The following is a 23,276-nucleotide window of genomic DNA, read 5'->3' on the forward strand; positions in this document are numbered from 1 at the left end:
AGTTGGAATTGTCCAGGCTGGAGAACAGAAGGCTCCAGGAAGCCATTCAATGCTTGTAGGAGACTTGGAAGTAAATGGGGACCTATTAGTAGGGCCTGCAGTTTTAGGACAAGGAGTAATGGTTTTAAACTAGAGGAGAGTTGATTCAGGCTATGTAGAAAGAAGAAGTCTTTTTCTATGAGGCTGCTGAGACATTGGAACAGGTTGCCCAGAAAAACTATAGTACTCCCAATCCCTGGGAATGTTTCAGGAGAGATTGGCCTGAGCTCTGAGCAAACTGGTCTAGTTGAAGATGTTCTGGTGATGCAGGGCAAGCTGGATTAGAGGATCTTTACACTTGCCTTCCAACCAAAACTATTCTGTGATTCTGTGATTTCTGCACTGTCTTCAACTTGGAAGCTAGAAACAGCAGAAGAGATACATTTTGTTGTCATGATCAGGGTAACAGCTTGAGTTAAAGCCAAGAATAGCTTGTAATACTTTGGTATTAAGACAACTAATGAGCTCTCAGACATACCAAATAATTTTTCCCTTTTCAGATAGCTATGGCTTAATCAATGCTTTTTTTTCCCCCCCATTGTGATGGTCAACTCATAATTTCCTCCTCATACCACAAAGAATGTTTCCGAAAGATAAAAGTAATGCTTTTTGCGTCACAAAAGATTACTTGCCTATTTTTCTTTTCCTGATGTTAAATTGCTATCCAATCCCACCCTGAAATTTGATAGCCTGACAATAAATACTTCTCCCCAGAATCCCATATCATTAACTATGCTAGTTTGTATATTCTGATTTGTGTGTGTGTTTCCTACTTGTGATGCACAAGATTTCTATTGCCAAAGATCTAACACTAGGGCAAATATTTTTTATAATTACACTTCAAGCATGAAAAACGAGGCCCACTCCTCAAAATTTTAAGAGTTTAATAAGGAATAGTAAGGGACAGATCAATTGAGCAAAAGTAACAGCGCTGGATGTGTGGCAGCAGCCAGGGGAACATCCAATTCTTTAGCTAACAGTCCTTTATACTGTTGTATTTACATTACTTCCCCAAATGACTTTGCACATTTCTTGGAGTCTGTTTACCACATCTCTGCCTCAGGTTTCAACAGTCCACAGCTACAGTCTCCAAGGGTCCGTCAGGGGGACAGTCCTGGGTGTGGTCTTCTGATGCGACTTTAGATTTGGTATTCTTTTATGGTATCTTGTTCTCTGCCTGGATTATTTTATATATTTTCCAAGAGCAGTCATCTTGTGATATATCTTTTGCAAGCATTCTTACATCTTGTAATCTTGCTTCATGCACAATTTTAGTTATACTGCTCACAAAAGCAATTACAATTTGCATTATATCTACAAAAGCAGTTTCAATTTATAATAATTTGCAAAAGCAAATACATAACACTGAAAGCAAACTGTTAAATAGCAGATTGCAACAAAAACTTGTACAACTCCATTGTAAGGTAGTGTAATGTTACTACTGTAGTATAGCAGGATGCTCTAGAGTGGGGTATAACCACTAAAATTTTGTCTTGTTGGCAAAAGTTATCAGAGGTGTATGGAGGAGGGGTGTCATGCTGTTTTTGGTGTTGAAGAATGCTAAGAGCAGCCTGACTCAACTATTCAAAGCATTAAACATCCTGAGGATGTGAAAAACAATTGTTTCCTGCCAGAAATTTGCACTGATGAGGATGTGGCAAAGTTCCTGAGAAAGGAACTCACAAATGACAATGCTAATAACTGAAGTAAAGCTGCTGTGCTAAAAGCTGCTGAGCTGACACAGATGACCTAGAAACACCTGGCTGACAATCACTTTATATATGAGCTTTATGTACTATAAGAGCTCAGTCACACTTTTAAATGGACACACTTCTGACACATCTCTTCCCTTTCCAGAGTGAGTGTATGAAGATTTCTCCCCTGAGTGGGAACAACCCTCAAGGTTACTTCCCTATGAAATTTTTTATGCCATTACCATAGAGGAATTTCTTAAAATATACAATTTTTGCATAGACCAGAATTTCTGTTTTCCAACTGTTAAATTAATGACTATAACATAAGTAACATTGAAGGCTCTCTGAATTGGACTTAGGACCATTACTAGAGTAAAATTGTCCATTTCTTGTGGTCTGATGTATTTATCTAACTGCAAACACATTCGGGGACTGTATGTAGGGTAGGCAAGAGAAACCATTTTGGATTGAGTCATTCACTTAATCTGGAGTACTAGGGAAAGGAAGTGAGGGAATGGGAGTTGCCGATAACCTTCCTCTTCAATTGATGATACTTCATTTGAAAATACCCACCCAACAGTCCCACTTTCTCCGGGTTTGTGTATTTCTTCCAACATGGAGTTGGAATGCGATTAAAAAAAAAAAAAAATCCAGTTACAGTCGACAATAAAATAAGTATGGTCTTCGGTATATAGAAAATACAAAATGCATGGAATGGAAGGCAGTTTAGTGGCCTAAATGCAGGGTGAATGAGAGGCGTGAGTGGCTTGCAAGGCAAGCCAGAGGGCAGGATACGTGATCAAGGTATACGTAAAGTTAAAGAGACTCCTACTTTTCTTCGTATTCCCGTATCACAGAGTCTGGATGTGGGAAGAGGAACTGAGGAGAACACATGGATTTAATTTACATGGTTATTGGAAATACAGACTTCGGAGGTCTGGTCTATGAGTGCAGCCTCCCCGCAAGACTGCCGCCCCGAACAAGCAGCCCCATTCGCGCCGCCATCTCGCAGCTCTGCAGCCCGGCAGGACCCGTTCTCCCCCGGGCGCCAGTGGGCCGGGCCGGCCTCCCCCGGGCGCCGCAATGGTTCGTCCTACGGCAGGGCTGGAGGGCGGTCAGCGCGCCGTTCGCTTCCGGGTTCGGGTGCGGGCGGGCGCTCTGTGGTTGCTCCTCCCCGCCGGCGCTCTGGCCCGGGCCGGGCGGGAGCTATGCGCAGGCTCGGACCTTGCCTCAAGATGGCGGCAGTGGCGGATAAACAGAAGCATGAGCACGGGCGGGTGAAGATCGGGCACTACATCTTGGGGGATACGTTGGGCGTCGGCACCTTCGGGAAAGTCAAGGGTGAGTGGCGGGAACGGGGCTGCGGGGCGTTCGGGGGCTCGTCAGCGGGGCCCCGGCGCCGTGAGCGCCGCTCGGTGCGGGGCTTGCACGGGCTGAGTTGCCGGGGTGGGACTTGAGCGGTCCCGCGGCGGGAAGCAGCGGCTGGGGCAGAAGCAGCTTCCTCATCTGTGCTTGCGGAAGTAACCGCTGGGAGCTGAATGCTGCGTTTGTTTAGGAAAACTCTTGAGCACGTAACGAAAGTAGGGAGTCTAAATTCTCGAGCTTCTTATATTGCAGTTTGATGATCGGGTACAAACTCTCCATGCCCTTGTAAGGAAGGCAAGATTTCTCTCTTCAGAGAAATACGCCTAGAAAGGTGGGTCTGGGATTGTTGGATTAGTTGGTAACACAGCTGATGTGCAGATGCGGAAAAAACTTCATGTTTAATCTGCTCGATCAGTGGTTAACAAAGTGGTTTTTTCAGCTCAGATTTAAAAAAAAATATATAGTGTAGGGCTACAGATCCTATACTGCTTATTTGAAGGCTGGTAAAAATAGGGTAGAAGTTAAACTTCCCCATGGTGCTGTTCGCCATAGATGGCAGGATTGTGAATTAGTTTACACTGTTCCTGCTATGTTGTTGTCAGAACTTCAAATATTGGGGCAAGCAAATAAAAAACATCGTTTCTCAAATGAGTAGAGCTAGGCTTAGGCTGTATTCCTCATAAGATTTTTGTTTGTTTGTTTGTTTTGTTAATTTAGCAGGTGCATAAAAAACACATATTTTTTTCCCCCAGTGTAGATAATCCATTGTATGTGTTCTGCACAATCTCTTTTAACTATTGACATGTTCTGAAAAAAATACTAATGTCTAGAAAATAGGATGATATTTTGCTCTAGGAAAGCAGTAAAAAATATTTTGAGAGCAGACCCCTTCGAGTCTCTTTTTCAAAGGAAGCTTAGAAAAGGACAGCCCCAGCCATTTGGGAGAAGTGACCTCCACATATGGCCGCTGGGGTACCATTCTTTTCTGTGGTAACTTAGTACTTCCTTGAGGAGGCGGGGCGGGGTGGGGTGGGGGGGAAGTAATGCAGCAGGCTAGCATTGAGTTCTCTTTCCTCATGGAGGGACTGCATAGTTGAGGGATGGGGTCAAAGATGTGATTGTTTTGTGTTTTTTTTTTTTTTTTTACCCAGCATGCCACAGAAGACTAAGGTTGGCATACCATCAATGTTCTAGTATGATCCTAAATTTAGGAGAGCACTGTTGCACTACTGCTTTTCTTGTCCCTATATGATTGTTACTATGTTACTTTTTTCTTGTTTCAGCTGTGCTTAATAAAGAACCTTTTATCTATGAAGCACTGGTTTTCCTCCTGAGCACACATTTTCTTCATTTAATACCAGAGCTCTAGTTGTTTTCCTGTTTTCATAATTTACTTCTCTGGTGATACGGTTTCATCAACTGACATAAAGTGAAAAACATGTGTTCATTTCTTAAAATTCATTAGGATTTACACTGAGCTCACGTAATGTAGGGGGTCCGGCATATGGCTTTTTAAAAGTAAATGTTTTATTCTAATAGTGGTGGCAGCCTGAAAAAATCAAACTGGAAAATCAGTGCTTTATTTGATAATTGTGAAAGGTTTCCTGCTGTTGCTGTCAGATGAATTCACACTGCTGGTAGTTGTCACTGGTGTGATTTTGTCCGGATAATAATTTTCACCTGGCTGTACCATTCTGAATTAATTCTGAGTGACTTGCTTTACATGACTGTGCCTCAGATGGGCAGTTGCAGAGATGGCTGTTCTTAACCCCCATCTAGGCAAAGCAAAAATGCCACTAGAATGAAAAGCTGAGGTGGAAGAATACTGAATCTAAGCCAGTTATATTAGACACATTAATATTCGGGCTTCACTGGGATTCAGTGTAAAACACCTATCCCTATTTTTGTCAACTGTTTTTTAAGCACTGCTGATGTCTTGTTATCTGCTGAAGCTAGTTGCTTTTATTTCCAGATAGTTTTGTTTTAAAGTTATCTTTCATAAAAGAAAGAGTACTTGGGCTTCCTGTGGTCCATACTGAGAACATGAAGGATATTACTTAAGGCTCTAAATATACAATAATTGTTCCAGCTCTCTAGATCTAGGTTATCAACAGTGTTCTGTATAGACTGCAAACCAAGTGGTCTCGGTCAAGGCAGCAGTCACAGACCTTGAAATGAGCACTGCAGATCAGTATGGTATCTAATGTTGCACAACAAGATGGCTTCGCACAGCATGAGCTATTGTTCTTTAGGGATTTTTTCCCATGTTAGTGAAAAGGTTTGTTTAGCACATATTCTTAAAGACTGCTTCCCTCTGAGCTTTGGATTGGCTTTTTGGCCCGCTGTGAATTTTTTCATTAAACGCAATATAGCCTTCAGAATTTTTTTCCTCCGAAAACTTAATGACTTATACCTGTGTTTCATGAGTATGTTGTATTTTGTCTGCATGGCCTCATAATCAGTTTTTTTCCAATTGAAGAACTGTTGAACAACATAGAGACTCTTCTACCTGCACTTCAACAATTAAAAATAAGTTGCTGCTGCTTTGAGACTCTGTCACTGTCATGAAAATCTTGGTGATGTGCAAAGCCACAGTGAAGCCTGAAGACAATTCTCAGAAAAAAAAAGTATATATAAGAATATACTAGGTCTGTTAAAGGATTTTTTTTTCCAGAGATTGTTTTGAAGGACTAATAGCTAGTTGAGGATTAGAGTGTGTACCTGCCTTTTATAGGTAAAACTTCCATCAAGTGGTAATGCAGAGTGGCTTTCAGGAAGGTAACACTGGCTGCTTGTGTTTCTACATGATGTTATCATCTGGGGTGACACTTTCACTTCTGTCCTAATGTTGAATTCAGAAGTGTCAGCAGTCTGTTACCAGCTAGTACCTACTGTTTTACTGGTAACAGATACCTTGAACTGTATCCAGGAAACTTGTATCTTAAAAGGCTAGATTTGTTATAATTTCAAATTGCATTAAAGGACGGCAAACATTTCTGAAGAAAATAGAGGTTGAGTTTGAATTGTCTTAAGCAAGAGAATAGGCTTTTTGGGATCTTTCTGCACTGGCACCTAACCACAGTATGTTTTCATCGCCATAATTTATTCAGAGCTGGTAGAGTTGAAGAAGCAGAAAATCTTGTTTTCTCCCAGTTACTGAATAAAATAAAGGCTTGAGGCTTACAGCCTTGAAGGCTGTGACAGCTAGAATTGGTTTCAGTCAACTGCAAATGTTACTGTTTAATTACTTTGAAAGAAAAAAATTGTCTTGAAAGCTCTTTTCTTATGTGCCTTGCATATTGAACACAGATTGTAGCTAATGAATTACTTTCTAATGTTTTTCTGAGTGCTAATGGCATTCTACTCTAAGAGCGACAAATCAGAAATGAAATAAAGCAGCTTAAAAATGACATTTTATGACCCAGTGCATATTATCAGAACTGTATATTTATATTCTAAGCTGTGGACTTGGTCAAATATGTTTGTTACTTACTGTATTAAACACCTTCTTGAATGTACTTTGTACAGCAAAAGAAGATGCAGATTCATGTGTTTGACCAAAAGATTTTTGCTTGGTTTCTAACAAGTTGTTTCTTACTAACAAAAACAAATGTTACATTTTAACTTACAGATTAAATTGGCTTTTTTTTAAAAAAAAAAAATTTACTTTTTTTTTTTTTTCCCCCAAATACTCCTGGACTACATGTGTTCCCATTATGGATGAGTAAAGACTTTACAATTAAAATAGTTGCTTTTCTAATTTTTATAATTTTTTGATTCTTTACTCCTGAGGGTTTGAACATAGGTGATATAACTTGTTTGGTCCCTTTAAAACTTCAGTCACACTTGAAGAAAATAAAGGGAATGTGATTACTTTAATTGTAGGTCTGGTTCATAGCAAATAATTCTCATGAATTTCTAGGCACTCACCTGTCACTGCTTTGTGGTCTCTAGAACTTGCTGTGGATTTAAGCATTGTCCTGCATTCCTCAGTCCTGCAAACACACCTGCCCAGAACTTTTTTTATTGTGGCCATTGTTAGGTAATGGCCCCTCTGAATCAGGGGATATCTTTTCATCCTACTCAGAGCTCTTCTGTTTTTTCAGGTACATATGTCAATGCAGCTTAGAGATGGTTCCGGGTCTTGGTTTAGTTCTCTACGGGAATTCAGACTGCTTAATTTTATAGGTGGCTGTCTTCTTATAAGAATAAGCTTGCAGATGCTTATCATTATCTTTGGTCTCTGTCCTAAGAACTTCTCACTTGCATTGGGTTTTAGCTCGATATAGAGGCAGAAGGCAGCAGGAAGGTCTTTTGTGGTGGAATAAGATTTACAGATTGATGGGTGTTGGTTTATTCTATCCAGATTGTCTGTTGAACACAGAAAGATTTTTGTGGATTACTTCTGTTTAATCACAGCTTCCCATGGTAATATTTAAACAAAACTTTATTTAAATTCTTAAATTAGGGTAGGCACTCGAATGAGTATTGTATTTAGCACAGTTGTGTTACAAATGTCTATTCACATAGACAAGGATGAGCCATGTGGGTGTTTGAGGAATCTGGTTTATCTTTGGAAGGTAGGAATCAGGGTGGCAAATGAGTGGTATTATTATAATCACTGCATGTGGCAGTCAGCAGTCATGCAGATGGGGAAGCCTTCTAGTAAAAGAAATACTTAGCTTCTTGGTGTTCCATCTGTGACTGTATTTTGGGTATGAGAAAAATATTGTGATGGACTTTGCTCTGACTATGCCAAATAGCATTTGCAAAGTTAAGGACTTTAAGAGAGGTAACTGGCTGTAAAATAGTTTACACTTTTTAGATCCTCTGTTTAAAGAACAGTGAAACTGTCCTTAGTTTCTTTTCCACTTCTAGGAATGCATTAGGTTGCACGTTTGCATTGTTTTTCATTGTTTCTGTTCTGGGTTTTTTTGTGCATTTCTCTTCGCATTTGCCACTTATTTAAACAGAATAAAGTTCTAATGTTACCTGCACAGACTGTGGAGCTGTCAGACTGCTCCAAGGACAGACATTTTTATTAGTAAATCGATGAGGTACTTACACTGGTAATTCAGAGCAATTGCTAAAGCAGGCTTCTTGAGGGAGCGATAGGAGAGTGTTCCTTGCAGATGAAATAAAAGAGATACAGGAAAACATGTTTGAGTGGGTTGCTAAGTGAAAAAACTTGGCATGACTTACACAGGGAGAGGAAAATGCTCTCTCTAATGAGCAAGGATGGCAGGGTTTGGGCATATGCTTTTCTTTTTTCTTTTTTTTTTTTTTTTTAACCAATATTGCAAAAAATGTTATGCTGCAAGACTTCTGCCAGTTAGGTTTAAGGAATTTCTTACTTATATGCATCTTCTAATGATAGAATTGAGGGAGAAATTGGAGTAGGCCTGAAGAAATTCCATGCCCTCTGGTTTTCAACCTCCCCAAAGATAATGGGAATATGTGGAATGCTAGTGTCTTAACTTTGATACATTCAAACAGGAGAAATAATGTCTTAACTGGGCAATTGAAAACCTTGACTAAATACTTCCTTGTTTCTTGCAGTTGGAAAACATGAGTTAACTGGGCATAAAGTCGCCGTGAAGATCCTGAATCGACAGAAGATTCGCAGCCTTGATGTTGTAGGCAAAATCCGCAGGGAGATTCAGAACCTCAAACTCTTCAGGCATCCTCATATAATTAAGCTGTAAGTTTGCTTACTGTAATCAAACTTACTTAGGCAGCAATCTCTTTTTGCTCTCACTGATCTAAAATACATTTAAAGGGCAATACTGCAAACAGTATCTTGTCAGAAAAGTAACTAGCTTCAAAATATGCAACTGTGCCCTCCGTAATGTGTTTTCACAAAGCTGATTGTTCCTGCAGGCTGGAGAGTTTCTATTAGATCTTTGCCTAGACATTCTTTGTACAGGTGTATGAAAGGTAATGTCATGACAGGTATTTCTGGTATCAGTCATCTCTAAGTTTAGTGGCTACTTAATTTTTCTTTTTCTGTTTATATTGGAATTTTTTTTTTTTTTTTTTTTTTTTTTTTTTTTTTTTTTTTTTTTTTTGCTGCTTGGAAAATGAGAATTAAGTGTAAAGAGTAAAGAACAAGAGTCGGGTCAAGTAAAGGTCTTTTCTATAGTGAGTTATTGTATCTTTTCAAAGTGTTTTTAGTCATGTGCTCATCAGTGATACATGTTTTTTAAATGTAGGTGTTGCTCTGCAAGATTTTTTCTGAATTAAGGATGTACGGTTTGATAAATGTGATTGCTGTTTCAGAAATGTTCAGTGTAGCAGCTACCCTTTGTCTAATGTGGTATTTAAAATGTGCCTGATTACATCTCTTAGTTGATCAACAGTTCATCAGTGGATTTCAGAGTACAACTGTGTCCCAGAGTAGACCACTCATGTCTCACCTGTGGTAATAAATTATAAGTAACATTGATTTTCTTCTGACTCTAATTTCCTGTTAAGATAATCTGCACTTCCAGAGTGTGCATGACTTCCGCTGTCTTAGTCATGATGTGGGTGGGTTTATATTGTTCACAATCTTGTCTAAAGTTTTCGGAAGACCATTGAGATGATTTGTCAGCAAAATTTCTAGTGTTTTCAGTTAATCTGTGAATAAGTCCAAAGGGCATACCTGTAGCCAGAACAGAATAGGAAGTGTCAGTGTACCAAGCGACATACCAGGATGAGTAAGCAGTGTGTGCTTGTGGTGTTGCTAAACTGAAGACAGTTTAGCAGATTTCAGATGACAGTTTCTTAGGTATTCACAGGGAGAAGTTGCTCTTTTGTATGTGGAATGCTGTAAAGGGAGCAAATTAAGGAATTTTTAGGTAAGGATATGGAGAAAAAATCAAAATCTCTTAAATTGTGATTTTTGTCCTTTAACTTGTTATTTCAAAGTTTCAAAGCTAGGGTTTTTAAAATTTAATTGAAGTAGAATGATAAAAATATCATAACCAGAGATCAATCATCTTAAATACTAATATTCATAATTATTTAGAGGAATTTTGTCCTAGTCTGGAAGTACACTTTTTCATTTATGGCAAATGAATTTTTTTGCATGTTTATGTCAAAAAGTGTGTCTTTTTCAACACTGGGAAAATAATTTTGAAGTCCTTTTTCACTGCATTGAGTTGTTGATGAGGCAGCACTGTAAACAATCTTACGGAAATCAGTTGTACTGATGCCTGAGGAAGGCTGACCTGAAACACAGACTGGACAGAGCTAGAGAATAAAGTAGGTATTTATTGAAAGGCCTCTAGGATACACCTTGGACAGGACAGGAGCCTGACCAGGGTTATACCCAGGGTGGTCTTAAAATGGTCACAAAATGGCTGGCCAGTCATGAGGTCTTACATTTTTGTAAGTCTGGTCCATTTGCATATTGGGGTTTAATTGTCCAATTACAGCTTCAGGTTGTGAGGTCCCATCCTTCTTGTTCCTCCCTTCATTCTACCATTGTTTATGCTTTTGGGTCTGAAAGTTGTCCTTGGTCTTCAACAGGAAAAGACTTTATTTTGTCTACCTACTCTGTGAAGAGAGCTTACTGACACTTAGTATGAGGCTCAGAACTACGCCCCTAGGCACAGAATCTGAAAAACGTGAAAGTTAAAACTTAAGGCATCATTACCTCTGAAAGAATAAGGACTGATATTCCTGATAGGGATTACAAATTTCCTGCTAGTCTTTGCAATGGTGGCATTGCACAGTGAAAGGAGGGTAAAAAACTTATGAAAAATATTGTAATTCCAATAGCTGTAGATTGATTGATAACTATTTTAAAGTGTATTTTTTATCTGATTATTTATACAACTTCAGTTTTAACTGTATGTAACTAGTGTTTTACTGAGTGTGTAGACTAATAGGTATTTTTTCTTATCAGGTACCAGGTCATCAGTACACCCACTGACATTTTCATGGTGATGGAATATGTTTCAGGAGGAGAACTGTTTGATTATATCTGTAAAAATGGAAGGGTAAGAAGTAGTCTGGCTCTGCAAATCAGCGACTTGCGTTCTGTTATTGCATTTGCAACATTCGCTATGTCACCCTACACTGAGGGATCGGACTTTTGAGTATCTTTGTCAGAATGATACAACTAAAAGTCTACTTTTCTCAAAAAAAAAGCTATGGTTAGTGTAGCACAGGATTTATGATTAGAGTGTCACAGGATTTCTATGAGCAGAAGGAATGTACTATAATTTATAAGTAATGTAGTACAGAATTTTTACACAACCTAACTTGGGATATCTATTCACCTAGACCCTCTGTAGGTGTGGTGAAATCTTAATACATATTTTACTGTAGCCATATAACAATCACAATCTACCCTTGAAAATCACAGGGACAAACACAAGTCACTCAGTCCTCAGAAGAAGCAGAGGATGGTGGAGGTGTCTGTGGCCACCAAGGAGTCATGGGTTTCATTCCCATTTAGGATTCATAACTGTTTGATATTGAAGACACGGCTCTGGCCGCTGTTGCAGTTCCATATGCCATGACAGAGTCATCCATGGCTCTGTGCCTGGAAACTAAAGGCTGGTAAGGAAGCAGATAATCAGCCTGGCACCGAGGAATCTTGAGGCTGGCAGGAAGGGGAAGAGGAAAACTGGTGCGTCTGTTTGCTTCACAGGACCTCCAGGGCCTGATAGTGAGGCAGAGGACATGAACACTTGACCTGGATGGTCACAGAATGCCTGCTTGCCTCATAAAGTGGCATTAATTAAGCTAACCACATTATCAGGGGCTGGGAGAAAGGGGTACTGGTTACACCTTGTTAAATGTGGGTGTGTTTTCTTGTATTCAGTTTTCATTTTGCTGCTATCAATTAAAATATATTTTATGACTGTGGGTTTTTTTTTTTCTGAAAGTACAGATGGTTATATGTTAACACATTTCAAATCTTTTTGTGTGAGTTTGTCATAGCATTCTTCCTTTCTACTAATCTGTTAATTTACAATGACTGGGTATAAACCAAGTGAATATGTTCAGTTGGAATAGCTGAAAACTGTTTCTTTAGTAAATCTCATGATTGGAAAGCTACCATTGTGCCCTTATTAGTGTCTTTTGCTCTTAGAACGGGTTGTATGAATGATTTGAAGTAACTTTTTACAGACTACTTAGAATATATAGGACACTTCAGTTGCTGCGGCAAACTGGTGTGGATTACAGGTCTTTGTAGGAAATGCCCGCCTAAGTCTGCTGTTTGGGGCCAGCTGCTGATAGCATAAATAGCATCTGAAATTTATAATTTCTGTGCTGCATTTCAGCACCTTTTGCCAGCTTAAATCTTGCGCTGTGCTTAAACATCAAAGTTGATAATTCAAGTTAGACAAAGTTAAATGTTTGAGTGCTAATGTTTCTAGTTAGTATGTAATATTTGCCAAACCCAATTTCAAAAGTGTGATCAAGAACTTTCAGTGACTTTCTAAGTGTGTATGTTTTGTTTTAGTCACTTTAGAGCTGTGATACAAACAAAATGATGTAAGATAGGAAGCCGCTTATTACAAGTTCTGATAATCTGCTGTATAAAGTATCAAATGATAAGTAGAATTGATAAGTTTAGGTTGTGGGAAAGTTTCCTCTGGCTAGTAAAAATGAAAACCAAGTTAACTTCCGCTGTCTCTTAATTATTTAAAATCTTTGTCTGTTTTAGCTTGATGAGAAGGAAAGCAGACGTCTGTTTCAGCAAATCCTTTCTGGTGTGGATTACTGTCACAGGCACATGGTAGTACATAGAGATCTGAAGCCTGAAAATGTGCTTCTTGATGCACACATGAATGCCAAGATAGCTGACTTTGGTAAGTAGTGCTTTATTTTTCTATCGGATCACGCTTCTGGTGTTAGATCCTGTTAGTAGTAATAGGAAATATTAAATAAAGTATGTATACTATAATATCCTGGTGTTGGGCTACAACAGAAGAACATGAAGAAAATAGATGTAAAGCAAAATAATGTTTTTGCGCATTTATTGAACTTGTTTTCCTCTCAAGCTTTCTTGCTTTTTTTTGAGGTATTTTCTGCGACTGGCTGAAATTGTGAACTGATTTGTTTGGTTCCCCTTATTATTTTCTTTCATTTAAAATGCTAGGCTGACTTAGTTTCTGATCCTTCTTCTTCAAAACTCCCTCCGTCTGTTTAACCATCCATAAAATGTAGATGCTTAGCTCTCTTGGAAGAACAGTGCAGGGGCAATTAATCATCTTTAAGAAGCTACAGTGCTATAGAAAAATACACTAGTCCTCCTGATGTGTTTCTGCCAGCTGTTCATAACACAGCTGCAGAGAAGCCTTGAAGCTAGTTCTTGGAATCATCTGAGTCAGGAAATCTCACCACATATGCATAGTAAGGTATCCATGGTATCCACACTGCTGTGACATGACAGATCTGTTGCAGACATATTGGATAATACCTGCTTATGTAAGTCTCCAGTGAAAGGTGTTGGGTAATGCTGAGTATTCTAAGTGTGTTTTAAAAGTATGGTGTTCAGCTGTGTGGGCCCTGGGAATCATATTGGCTTCTCATGTGAAGAAAATTATTTGGGTGAAATGGCTCACATGGTGAAGAAATGAAGTCCAGTAAATTACAAATATATCTTTCTATAACTTAGTGTCAGCAAAACTGTAGCACTCAGTTAATCACGAGTGGTGTATTAAACAAGAGTTTAATGAAAGCTTTTGTATGTTATGATATGAAGGCTAGCCAAGCTGTACTCTTTCCTCTCTGCATTCTCTGCTGAACCATAAAAAGGCCTAAGTCCTTCCTGGAGACTGAGTTCTTTGGCTTACGGTAGTCTTGATCATGCCTCACTGAGGAAACTAGAACAAATTTTCTACAGCTGTTAGACTGAGGGCTGGTGAATGCAGGCCTAGTTCTAAAGCATGCTTCTGTTGCTTACAGAGTACCTGAAAAGCAAACTACTAAACTGCAGTGATGCAGGAACCAGGTGTGTAGTGTAGGAGTGTGAATTCTGGTAAAGTCATGTTTACTCCTCTGTTCCTTTGTTCTGTGTAATCTCTAACAGTATTTTAGGGAGTTCTGTGCTAGAATTTCCCACTTTGGCATTTTAGAAGCAAATTGGGGTTTTAGTACTTTATTGTTAATGACCAAAATCCTATCTTGATGTACTGCTTCATCTCCCTTACAGCAACTTTCTTCTCTGTCATGCCTGTGTCATCCACATTTAACTGTTCTAATCTAGGAATGAATATGTTCTCAAGTATCTCTAGGTTGTGGGCAGTAATGGATTGATGTTACTCAGATTTCTGGTAAAATATATGGAGGATTGTGTGGCATGCTCATATAAAAATTCCATAATTCCCAACAATGTTATTTCTTAACTGGAATAAATTTGTTAATTTTCTAATTTGAATCACTAGTGGTTTGTTCTAGGTGGTGTATGCAGTGTGAAATAATTTTGCTCCCTGAATTTTTAGTAGTTACTCTTATACACTTTCAGGTCTATCAAATATGATGTCAGATGGAGAATTTTTAAGAACAAGCTGTGGTTCCCCTAACTATGCTGCACCAGAAGTAATTTCTGGAAGGTAGTTTCTTTTATATTGGATACATGTATGCATGTACTTCAGTCATGTTGCTGCTTGATTCTAAAGGGTAGAAAACTAGTTCAGTTGACAAGCTTGATGCTGAGAAACTGAGGGCTGTTAGTTGTATTGATAATTTTTTAAATCTTTAAAGCCAGCTGTGAACTAGCTTTGAATAGAGGTGATGTCTAATGCCCCAAATGCATTGTGTATGCTCTGCTTGAATTGCTTTAAAAGTCTTACCTACAGCTCAGATCTTGGAAGCTGATACGCAGAGTTTCAGCCAGAGTCTGCTGTGAAGTTGAGTAGCAGTGAAATACCTCCTGCAGAGTAGATACTCAGTCTGGAAGTAACTTCCCTTTTTGCAAACTATGATTGTCAAATCTGCTTACAGCTACCTCCCCTAATATTGCCCCTTGTTAATTGGAGGCCAGGTGTCTTTTACTCTGGCAGTGGCACAGAATACGTGACACGTTCTGCTATATGGACTTGTCTTAAACTTTTCAGCCACAGTTTGGGGGATAGCTGTCTTAGCACAGATTCCTCTAAAACATTGATAACAATATATAACGTGGGCTTTCTTAGTAGTAAGTAGATGCATGTTTTTTTCAGTTTGCCATTGTGTGAGATTGCACTGTGGATTACTGTTACGCTTTAGAGAGGAAGAACTGTACTTGTGCCCTGTTATATATTAGAAAGGGCAGAGTACTGAAGTTCAAGGGAGGCATGGCATAGAACTGAAATGGTGTAGTGCTTGCAAAATCAGTTGTCCCAAGTTCACATGCTTTTAATTACTGTGATACAATGGGAAAATAAGAGAAAACATATTTAAATGTATTAAACACAAATCACTAATAGTTATTTTTTTCACAGGTTATATGCAGGTCCAGAAGTAGATATTTGGAGCAGTGGGGTTATTCTCTATGCTTTGTTATGTGGAACGCTTCCATTTGATGATGATCATGTGCCAACCCTTTTTAAGAAGATATGTGATGGTATCTTTTATACCCCTCAGTACCTGAATCCATCTGTAATTAGTCTTTTGAAGCACATGCTGCAAGTGGATCCAATGAAGAGAGCAACAATCAGAGACATTAGGTAAAACACTTGCTGATGTCTGATCACACAATGCTGGAATTACAATAGTGCAAATATGCAGAACAAAGAAGTTATTCATACAGCTTGTCCATGTTTTCTAGACTGAGATGAAAAATGCAGCTTCTGATGGCTTGGTTTTAGCTCTGATAGTGCTGATCTCCAGTGGACAGTGAAGTATCTATTTGAAATCATAGTAAAACAAATTATTTATATGTGGAAATTATGAGACACTTTAGCTTTGACTGCCATAGCAAAGCTGTTTACTTGCATAATGGTTTGAAAAAATTACGCTATATAGACTTCTCTGTGGGAAGAAAATTGTCTTTGCTGTTAGGAACCAGTGCTCTCTACTGTAAATGTCTGAGGAAGCTCTTTAATCTTTAACTACTGCTTTTATTTGTATTTCTTCAGGCTCTGAAAAGTCATTTGTTAAGACTTTGAATATTCTGCATGTAAGGAAATGATTTCTAGCTTCAGAGCACTGGTGTAAATTTGTGTGTGAATGGTAATTACTTCACTGAGTACTGATAAGTTAAAGTTTGTAAGTAGAGAGAGGCTTCATGGGCTCCAGATTCCAAGAGATGATTCTGGAGAAGTTAATTGTATTGACAGATGTGCACTGGTTCAAATTTTAAAAAAGGTAGCTGAGAGAAATGTACTTTATGCAGCAGCTTAATTTTCTTCACAAGGAGCTCTAAGGAAAGAATGGTGCTGTACTACCATAATGAAAATGCTGCTCCTTTTAGAGTTGTAAGTTTGGAAATCAGCAGTGTTCATTTTCTCAGTGGAACAAAAAATGTGGCACACTTACCCCTCACTACTTTATTACAATGGGAAGTACTTACTTGCAGAGATGAAAGCACTGTGAGAACTAAGTGCTGTGAAAGTTGTGTGGTTGGGAACTTATCTCACCTCTATTGTGTTAAATAGTGTGTAGAAAAGAAGTGATGTGAAACAGATGTTGAAAACGTTGGTTACAGAACACAGATGGAATTTGAATCTGAACAGCTCTGTCCTATTATCCATGTGACATGTCACCTCACAGATTAAAGGACAAACTGAGTTTAATTGCATGCCTTAGTTCTTCTAGGGTTTGTATGTATGTGCATGCAGGGGGAAAGGACTGGTGCCATGAACAGTAACAATATTCATCTGGGTTCAGTCACCCCCAGCTATGGCTGAGCCTTTGTTGTGGCATTTTTCTGCTTCCTAATTGATCTGCTCAACACATTTGTGCTGAGGTACAGTGTTCTTAGGATCACTGAGTTCTCACACTGAGTAGAGCTTAATGCACTGTGCTGGTTTGGGTTTGAATAGAGTTGAATTTTTCCACAGTAACTGTTTTGAATTTGTACGGAAAATAGTCTTGATAACAGGTGGATATTGTAGTTACTGGAGAGCAGGACTTGCACAGAGCCAACATCATTTCTGCTTCTTACACTGTCCCAACAGAGCAGGATGGGGATGCAGAAGGACTTGTGAGGAGACACTGCTGGAGCATTGTCTTACCCCAGCTGACCACAGGCATATTCCATACTGTATGGGGTCATACCCTGCAGTAGAAATAAGATGAAGGCTGATGGGGCTTGTCTGCTGGTCATCAGACATTTTGTGATGAGCAGTTGTTTTTATCTGCATTACTTGTCTTTCTTGGGTTTCCTTGTTACCTCTCTTGTGTTTTTGGACTTATTTTTTCCTTAGAATTTTTTGAAAAGAAATTTCTAATTATTGAACTGTTTATTTCTCAACCCTCAAGTTTTTTGCACTTCTACTCTTCCGACTCTGCCTCTCATCCCGCTGGAGAGGACAAAGCAAGTAGCTGTGTGGTGCTTGGTTGCTGGCTGGGGTTAAACCATAGCAGTCCTGTTTGACACCCAGCGTGAGGCTTGAAGGTGTTGAGATAATAACAGATTTGAGCAGAACATATTGGATAAGATAATTAAAAATGGTTAATTATAATGGTTATTGGTCAAAGTATTGATTTGTCTGTTCTCAATATTGATTTATGTAATCTCTTCCATGTTACTTTTTTTGAACATGTTGAAGATTTGGGTTGATTTTTGTTTTTTTTTTTCTATTTGCTGTGCTCTGTAGTGCTTAGTGACTTTTTTTAAATTAGAACATTGGCCTTGAGCTTAATCTGCTATTTAGGCTCTGTACTGAAGCTGTTACTGTCCATTGGGTACCATCTCAGGGAGACAATTAACAATTACACATCTTTGTCCAAGGGTTTTTTCTGTGGAGCAAATCACATTTGCTTCACTACATTCTTTTGTGATGTTTTCTCCCTCATTACCATAATTTCAGTATCTTGAACATCCTTGGGCAGTCCAAATATTTCTTAGGAGCATAATTTAGGCTTTTTGGAAAATTAACAAGCTACTTTGAAACATTTCCTAGGCCTCACAGCAGTATGGTTACAGGTCCTAAGGCACATGGGAGAAAATGTGCAGGTAGGACATGACAGAAATGGCATTTCATCATGAAGTGATAGAATGTTTGAAAGAAAGATGCTGTTAAAAGGAGGCCTGGCTTATAACACCGTGCTGCGACCTGGCCTGTTCCTATTGAACACTGCTCAATACTAATCAGCACCCTCAAGGAGAAGAGGGGTCTGGGTCTGAAAACTTATCAAAAGGCATTTTGGCTAAGTCAAACTCAGCTTTCAACTATATCAGTTGCTCCTATAACTAAAAACAAACAACCAAAGCAAAAGTAACCTCGTTTGGTCAGGAGTGAAGAAGCTTCTAGGAGGGAATAGGAGAGGGAATTAGAAGGATCAGCCCTCTGCAACAGAACAGTCACAAGAACAGAAGGAGGAAGGGACTGAAATAATAAATGAGAAAGTAACCACCTGATTCCTATCCTGAAGCAATTTGTGAGATAGCAAAAACATTTTCTTTCAGTTTCCTGCAAAATCTCTAATTAAATATTGTGCAGGCAGTAATTACTTTATGTTCTGTTTTATTGTCTGTGCTACAAGTACAGACTGGCAACCATTCGTCTTTCTTCTAGAACAGACTAAAGTTAATTTTATATTTAAAGGAATTTGCCGGTAAAAATGTTTTCTTTACTTACATATACTCAGATTTTATTTTTTTTTTTTTTTTAATGTTTAAATCTAGGGAACATGAGTGGTTCAAACAGGATCTTCCAAAATACTTGTTTCCTGAAGATCCATCATATAGCTCTACCATGATTGATGATGAAGCCTTAAAAGAAGTGTGTGAGAAGTTCGAATGCACTGAAGAGGAAGTGCTAAGCTGTCTGTACAGCCGAAATCATCAGGACCCTCTAGCAGTTGCTTATCACCTCATTATAGATAACAGAAGAATAATGAACGAGGCCAAAGACTTCTACTTGGCGACAAGTCCACCGGATTCTTTTCTGGATGATCACCACCTGTCTCGCCCTCATCCTGAACGAGTGCCATTCTTAGTAGCTGAAGCACCACGTCCTCGCCACACCCTGGATGAGCTGAATCCACAGAAGTCAAAACACCAGGGTGTAAGACGGGCAAAATGGCATTTGGGAATACGGAGTCAGAGTCGACCAAATGATATCATGGCTGAAGTTTGTCGAGCAATTAAACAACTGGATTATGAATGGAAGGTAACAATGTAGAGGACCTTTACAGCAAACAGCAATACATTTTGGGTTGAGCTGGGTAGTTACATAGCCTAGACATCTGAAACTGTTTCCATGTTCTGTCATTAATCTCATGTGCCTGTGCTGTCTGTGTTTGCTGTGCCAGAAGGGTTTTGGGGGTGGATGGTACATGCTGACAGGAAAAAAGTTGTGCGAAAGTTTTCTCTTGGGCCTGTGGGAATATATTTCTCTTGTCTATAAAAGCTCCCAACAACCCTCAAATCCAACAGGTAATGAAATCTGAAATCACTTGATAAATACTAGTGAGTTGAAAGGACAGAAACAATATGCAGTGGTTTTCAAGCAGTGGTTATCTGACTCAAATCTCTTTCATACTAGGTTGTAAATCCATATTACCTGCGTGTTCGGAGGAAGAATCCGGTAACAAGTGCATATTCCAAAATGAGTCTTCAGCTGTATCAGGTGGACAGCAGAACATACCTACTGGACTTCCGTAGTATTGATGGTATGTGAAGAATTACTTAGTTGAGTTGTATGGGGAAACATTCTACTTGCAAACGTGTCTTTATATACTTATTTAGAAGTGAAGTAAGTGTTGCCCTTTTTTATTTTAAACCAATCTAACCTATGTGTTTCCTTATTCCTTCCTGGACTAGTATTCCTGTGATATGTGCTTAGCTGCTGTATCCCTTTAATAATTGTTTTCTTGCTATATGAGCTCCATTTTATGTCTGCATCAGAACTAATACCAGTAGTGCAAAAGGGGACAGGAATGTTGGAGGTGAGATTGGGACCAACTTAAACTGCCTTTGGAGCCTCACCCCAAATTTAAACATTAATTTAGATCTGAAGTAAGCATGTGAACAGTGTTTTCTAGTGAAGATAAAGCATGACATCTAGGCATTTAAATTTGACTGGGACTGTACCTCGCATACTGGGTCTGACTGAGATGGAGTTAATTTTCTTCCAAACAGTCTACATGGTGCTGTCTTGGATGTGTGACTAAAGCAGTATTGATAGCACACAAGTGTTGCTGAGCAGCACTGGCATAGTATCCAGCTTTTCTTTTTCCACACTGTAGTGTTGGGAAGAGAGCAGCAGTTCTGCAGAGCTGAGCCAGATTGAACAAAGGGATGTTCAGTGCCATATTATGCCTAGCATAGAAAGGGGTTTTGTTGAAGGAAACCTTGAGACTGGTTGGGCATCAGTCTGCTTTGGAGATAGTGAGTGGTTACCTTTGCATGACTTCCCCCCGCCCCCGCCATGTATTTCTACCCATGATTTTTCTCACTTTTGCCCTTCCAGTTTCCTTCCCCTTTGCAAGGCAAAGTTAACCCACCCGTTCTACTAGTAGCTAAAATTTGAGGTAGGAATTCTATGCTTACAGGAACTAAAATCTTGAAAGCATTTAGTTTAACGCGCAGAAAATATATTTTATGGAGTGACAGTAACACAGGATACAGAGTCTGGTTAGATTAAGTGAACAGAGGAGCTAATAGAGACTGAACACAATGCTTGTTTATGGGCATAGTAGACTAAAGGAAAATTACCTACAGCCATTGGTGTAGATGACATGGAAAACATTGCATGGAAAAAAGGCATATTTTCTTTTGGATTGCTTAGAGATGTGCGGCTGGAGGAGGGCAACCTGCTACAATCTTGGTTTCCCCTTTTGAGGAAATACAACTCGAGGGCACAGATTTGTTATATCTCTTCCAATAGTTAAACTGATTTGACATTCCTTCTCTCTGCCGTGGTTAACTGTTCTCTGTTCCTCTTAACAATTTGTAAATTAAAGTAACTTTGTATGAACAGGAGAGATGCCTTTTCACTCGTTTCTCCTGAAATAATTTTTCAGGAGCAAGCTTAGAGCCAAGTTAATGTTCAGTATTTAGAATAAGAATAGAGATACTTCAGCAGAACACTACTATTAAGGTGAAACTATTTTTTCCTCATACTAAAGTGAAGCATAAGTTGCTGTAGCCTGAACTTACAGCATTCTATGGTGAAAAACTTTCAAAAGAGAAAAATAAATGAATGCAGATGCTAACAAGTATAATGTGCTAATGAATTATCATAAAATACAAATATTAAAAATGTATAAATACCCCAAAGATAACAAAAATAGAATAAAAATATAGAAGGTGATAGGAAAAAAATCTACAAACTGCTATTGAACTTAATCTTATGATGCTGACCTATTTTTGTTTTGAGTAACCTAAATTAGCATAAGAACATTTGCTGTTGTGCTATGTATACAAGCTTTTATTTTATATCAAATACAGTTAGAAAAAGCTGTTTATTGATTAATCAAGATTTTAAAAGACAAAATCTAGAAGTGTGAGAAGGGGAAGATACTTGCTCTTCCTAGAACTGATTTGATACTGATACCAAATTTTCCTCTTCTCTTCTCCTGTTCTCAGATGAAATTACTGAAGCGAAGTCTGGGACTGCAACTCCACAGAGATCAGGTTCTGTGAGCAACTACAGATCTTGTCAAAAAGATTCAGATGCTGATGCTCAAGGAAAATCTGCAGATACATCCCTTACCTCATCAGTGAACTCTTCGCTTGACTCGTCCACAGCTGATGTAACTCCAAGACCAGGGAGTCATACGATAGAGTTTTTTGAGATGTGTGCAAATCTTATTAAAATTCTTGCACAGTAATTTTGAAGATGGGCTTATTTCTTTTACAGCAATAAGCATGTCTAAATCATAGTCAGATGCTTCCAATTATAATCAAGTGAAATTAACTAAGGCGCTGAAAAAGCTAGCCACAAAATGCAATTTGCACGGGGATTAAAATTATTATGAGCAGTTAACATATATTATTTTGAAGCTGGAGTGAATTCTGATTGCCTGCTGTCCAATAACATAACACAGGTACAGGAAATAACATGCCCTTTGGATAGTGTTTGTAATGTTTTACCTTGAGTCCAAAATAGGCTGCCTATAACATTTCAGCTAGATGGACCTCCTTGGTTTTCGCTGGTTATGCATATATCTGAAGCACTGTAAGTTAACATACACATACTAGTTCAGTGATCTCAGTATGACTTGTTGGTCACCCTCCACAATTGTGACTCAGAACTTTCAGCATCTCTTAACGTTAATGTGTTAAAACTGCTATGTTTCTTCCCCCTTATTTGACAGAAAATAATAAAGAATGCTTTGATGCGTTACAATGTACTACCTTTTTCAAAAAGTGTTATTAAATGCATGCAAATCCAGCCAGCTGGAAATGTGTGTAGGTACTCTGTAATGAGCTGAGGGTGAAAATTCTTTGGACAGTGAGTAGCATGACTGAGTCCATAACAGTGGCAGAAGACTTCATGCTTAGAAGGTGTGGCATCCCATGGGCTATACCAAAATGTTTCTTTGTGGAGAAACTGTGAGGAAGCTCCTCATCTGTGCATGTTTTCCTAATGTGGTAGCAGCACACCAGCTCCCCACTGCTACTGTAGGCCGAGAATCCTTTTCCTTAGGAACATGTCCCTATAGATAAGAGCAGAGCTTGAGGGCTGTTTTCATGCTATTCCAGAATCTGACATTTACAGGTTTTTAACATATATATTAATACTTTGATACATCTCGTTATGACGTTAACTCAGCATACACTATTCAGTATGAAGTGAAAACTACATACATAGGTTTCAAGTTTTTCCCAGGCGACCTTTATAGAAAACTTTGTTATTTAATGTAACTAAATTAAGCAGTCTTAAGTTTTCAGCTGAGGATTGAAAACTGATCATAACAGCTTGAGTACTGGAGCTTTTAACAGTAGATTGCAGTTACCCATAATAAAAGTCCTTCTGCATTTATATAGCGTTTCAGGAAAAAAAATGAACTTCATATGTTCAAATCACAGGTAATACTTGCATGAAGACTTTTATTCTCTTTAGACTGGATACAATTAGC

At 38.7% G+C, this 23,276-nt stretch overlaps 1 protein-coding gene across 1 annotated transcript; it reads left to right on the forward strand.

The window, feature by feature from the left end:
• The first annotated feature begins 2,874 nt into the window (after positions 1-2,874).
• PRKAA1 (protein kinase AMP-activated catalytic subunit alpha 1) lies at positions 2,875-22,586 on the forward strand. The gene is made up of 9 exons (XM_040090041.2): positions 2,875-3,074; positions 8,658-8,799; positions 10,990-11,083; positions 12,763-12,907; positions 14,566-14,653; positions 15,524-15,748; positions 18,874-19,360; positions 19,736-19,862; positions 21,781-22,586. Exons 1-9 carry the CDS (start codon positions 2,942-2,944, stop codon positions 22,023-22,025), a joined length of 1,686 nt encoding a protein of 561 aa, XP_039945975.1. The 5' UTR covers positions 2,875-2,941; the 3' UTR covers positions 22,026-22,586.
• Positions 22,587-23,276: the final 690 nt, after the last annotated feature.

Source organism: Hirundo rustica, chromosome Z (assembly GCF_015227805.2).
Source record: "Hirundo rustica isolate bHirRus1 chromosome Z, bHirRus1.pri.v3, whole genome shotgun sequence".
In the NCBI taxonomy this organism is placed as follows: Eukaryota; Metazoa; Chordata; class Aves; order Passeriformes; family Hirundinidae; genus Hirundo; species Hirundo rustica.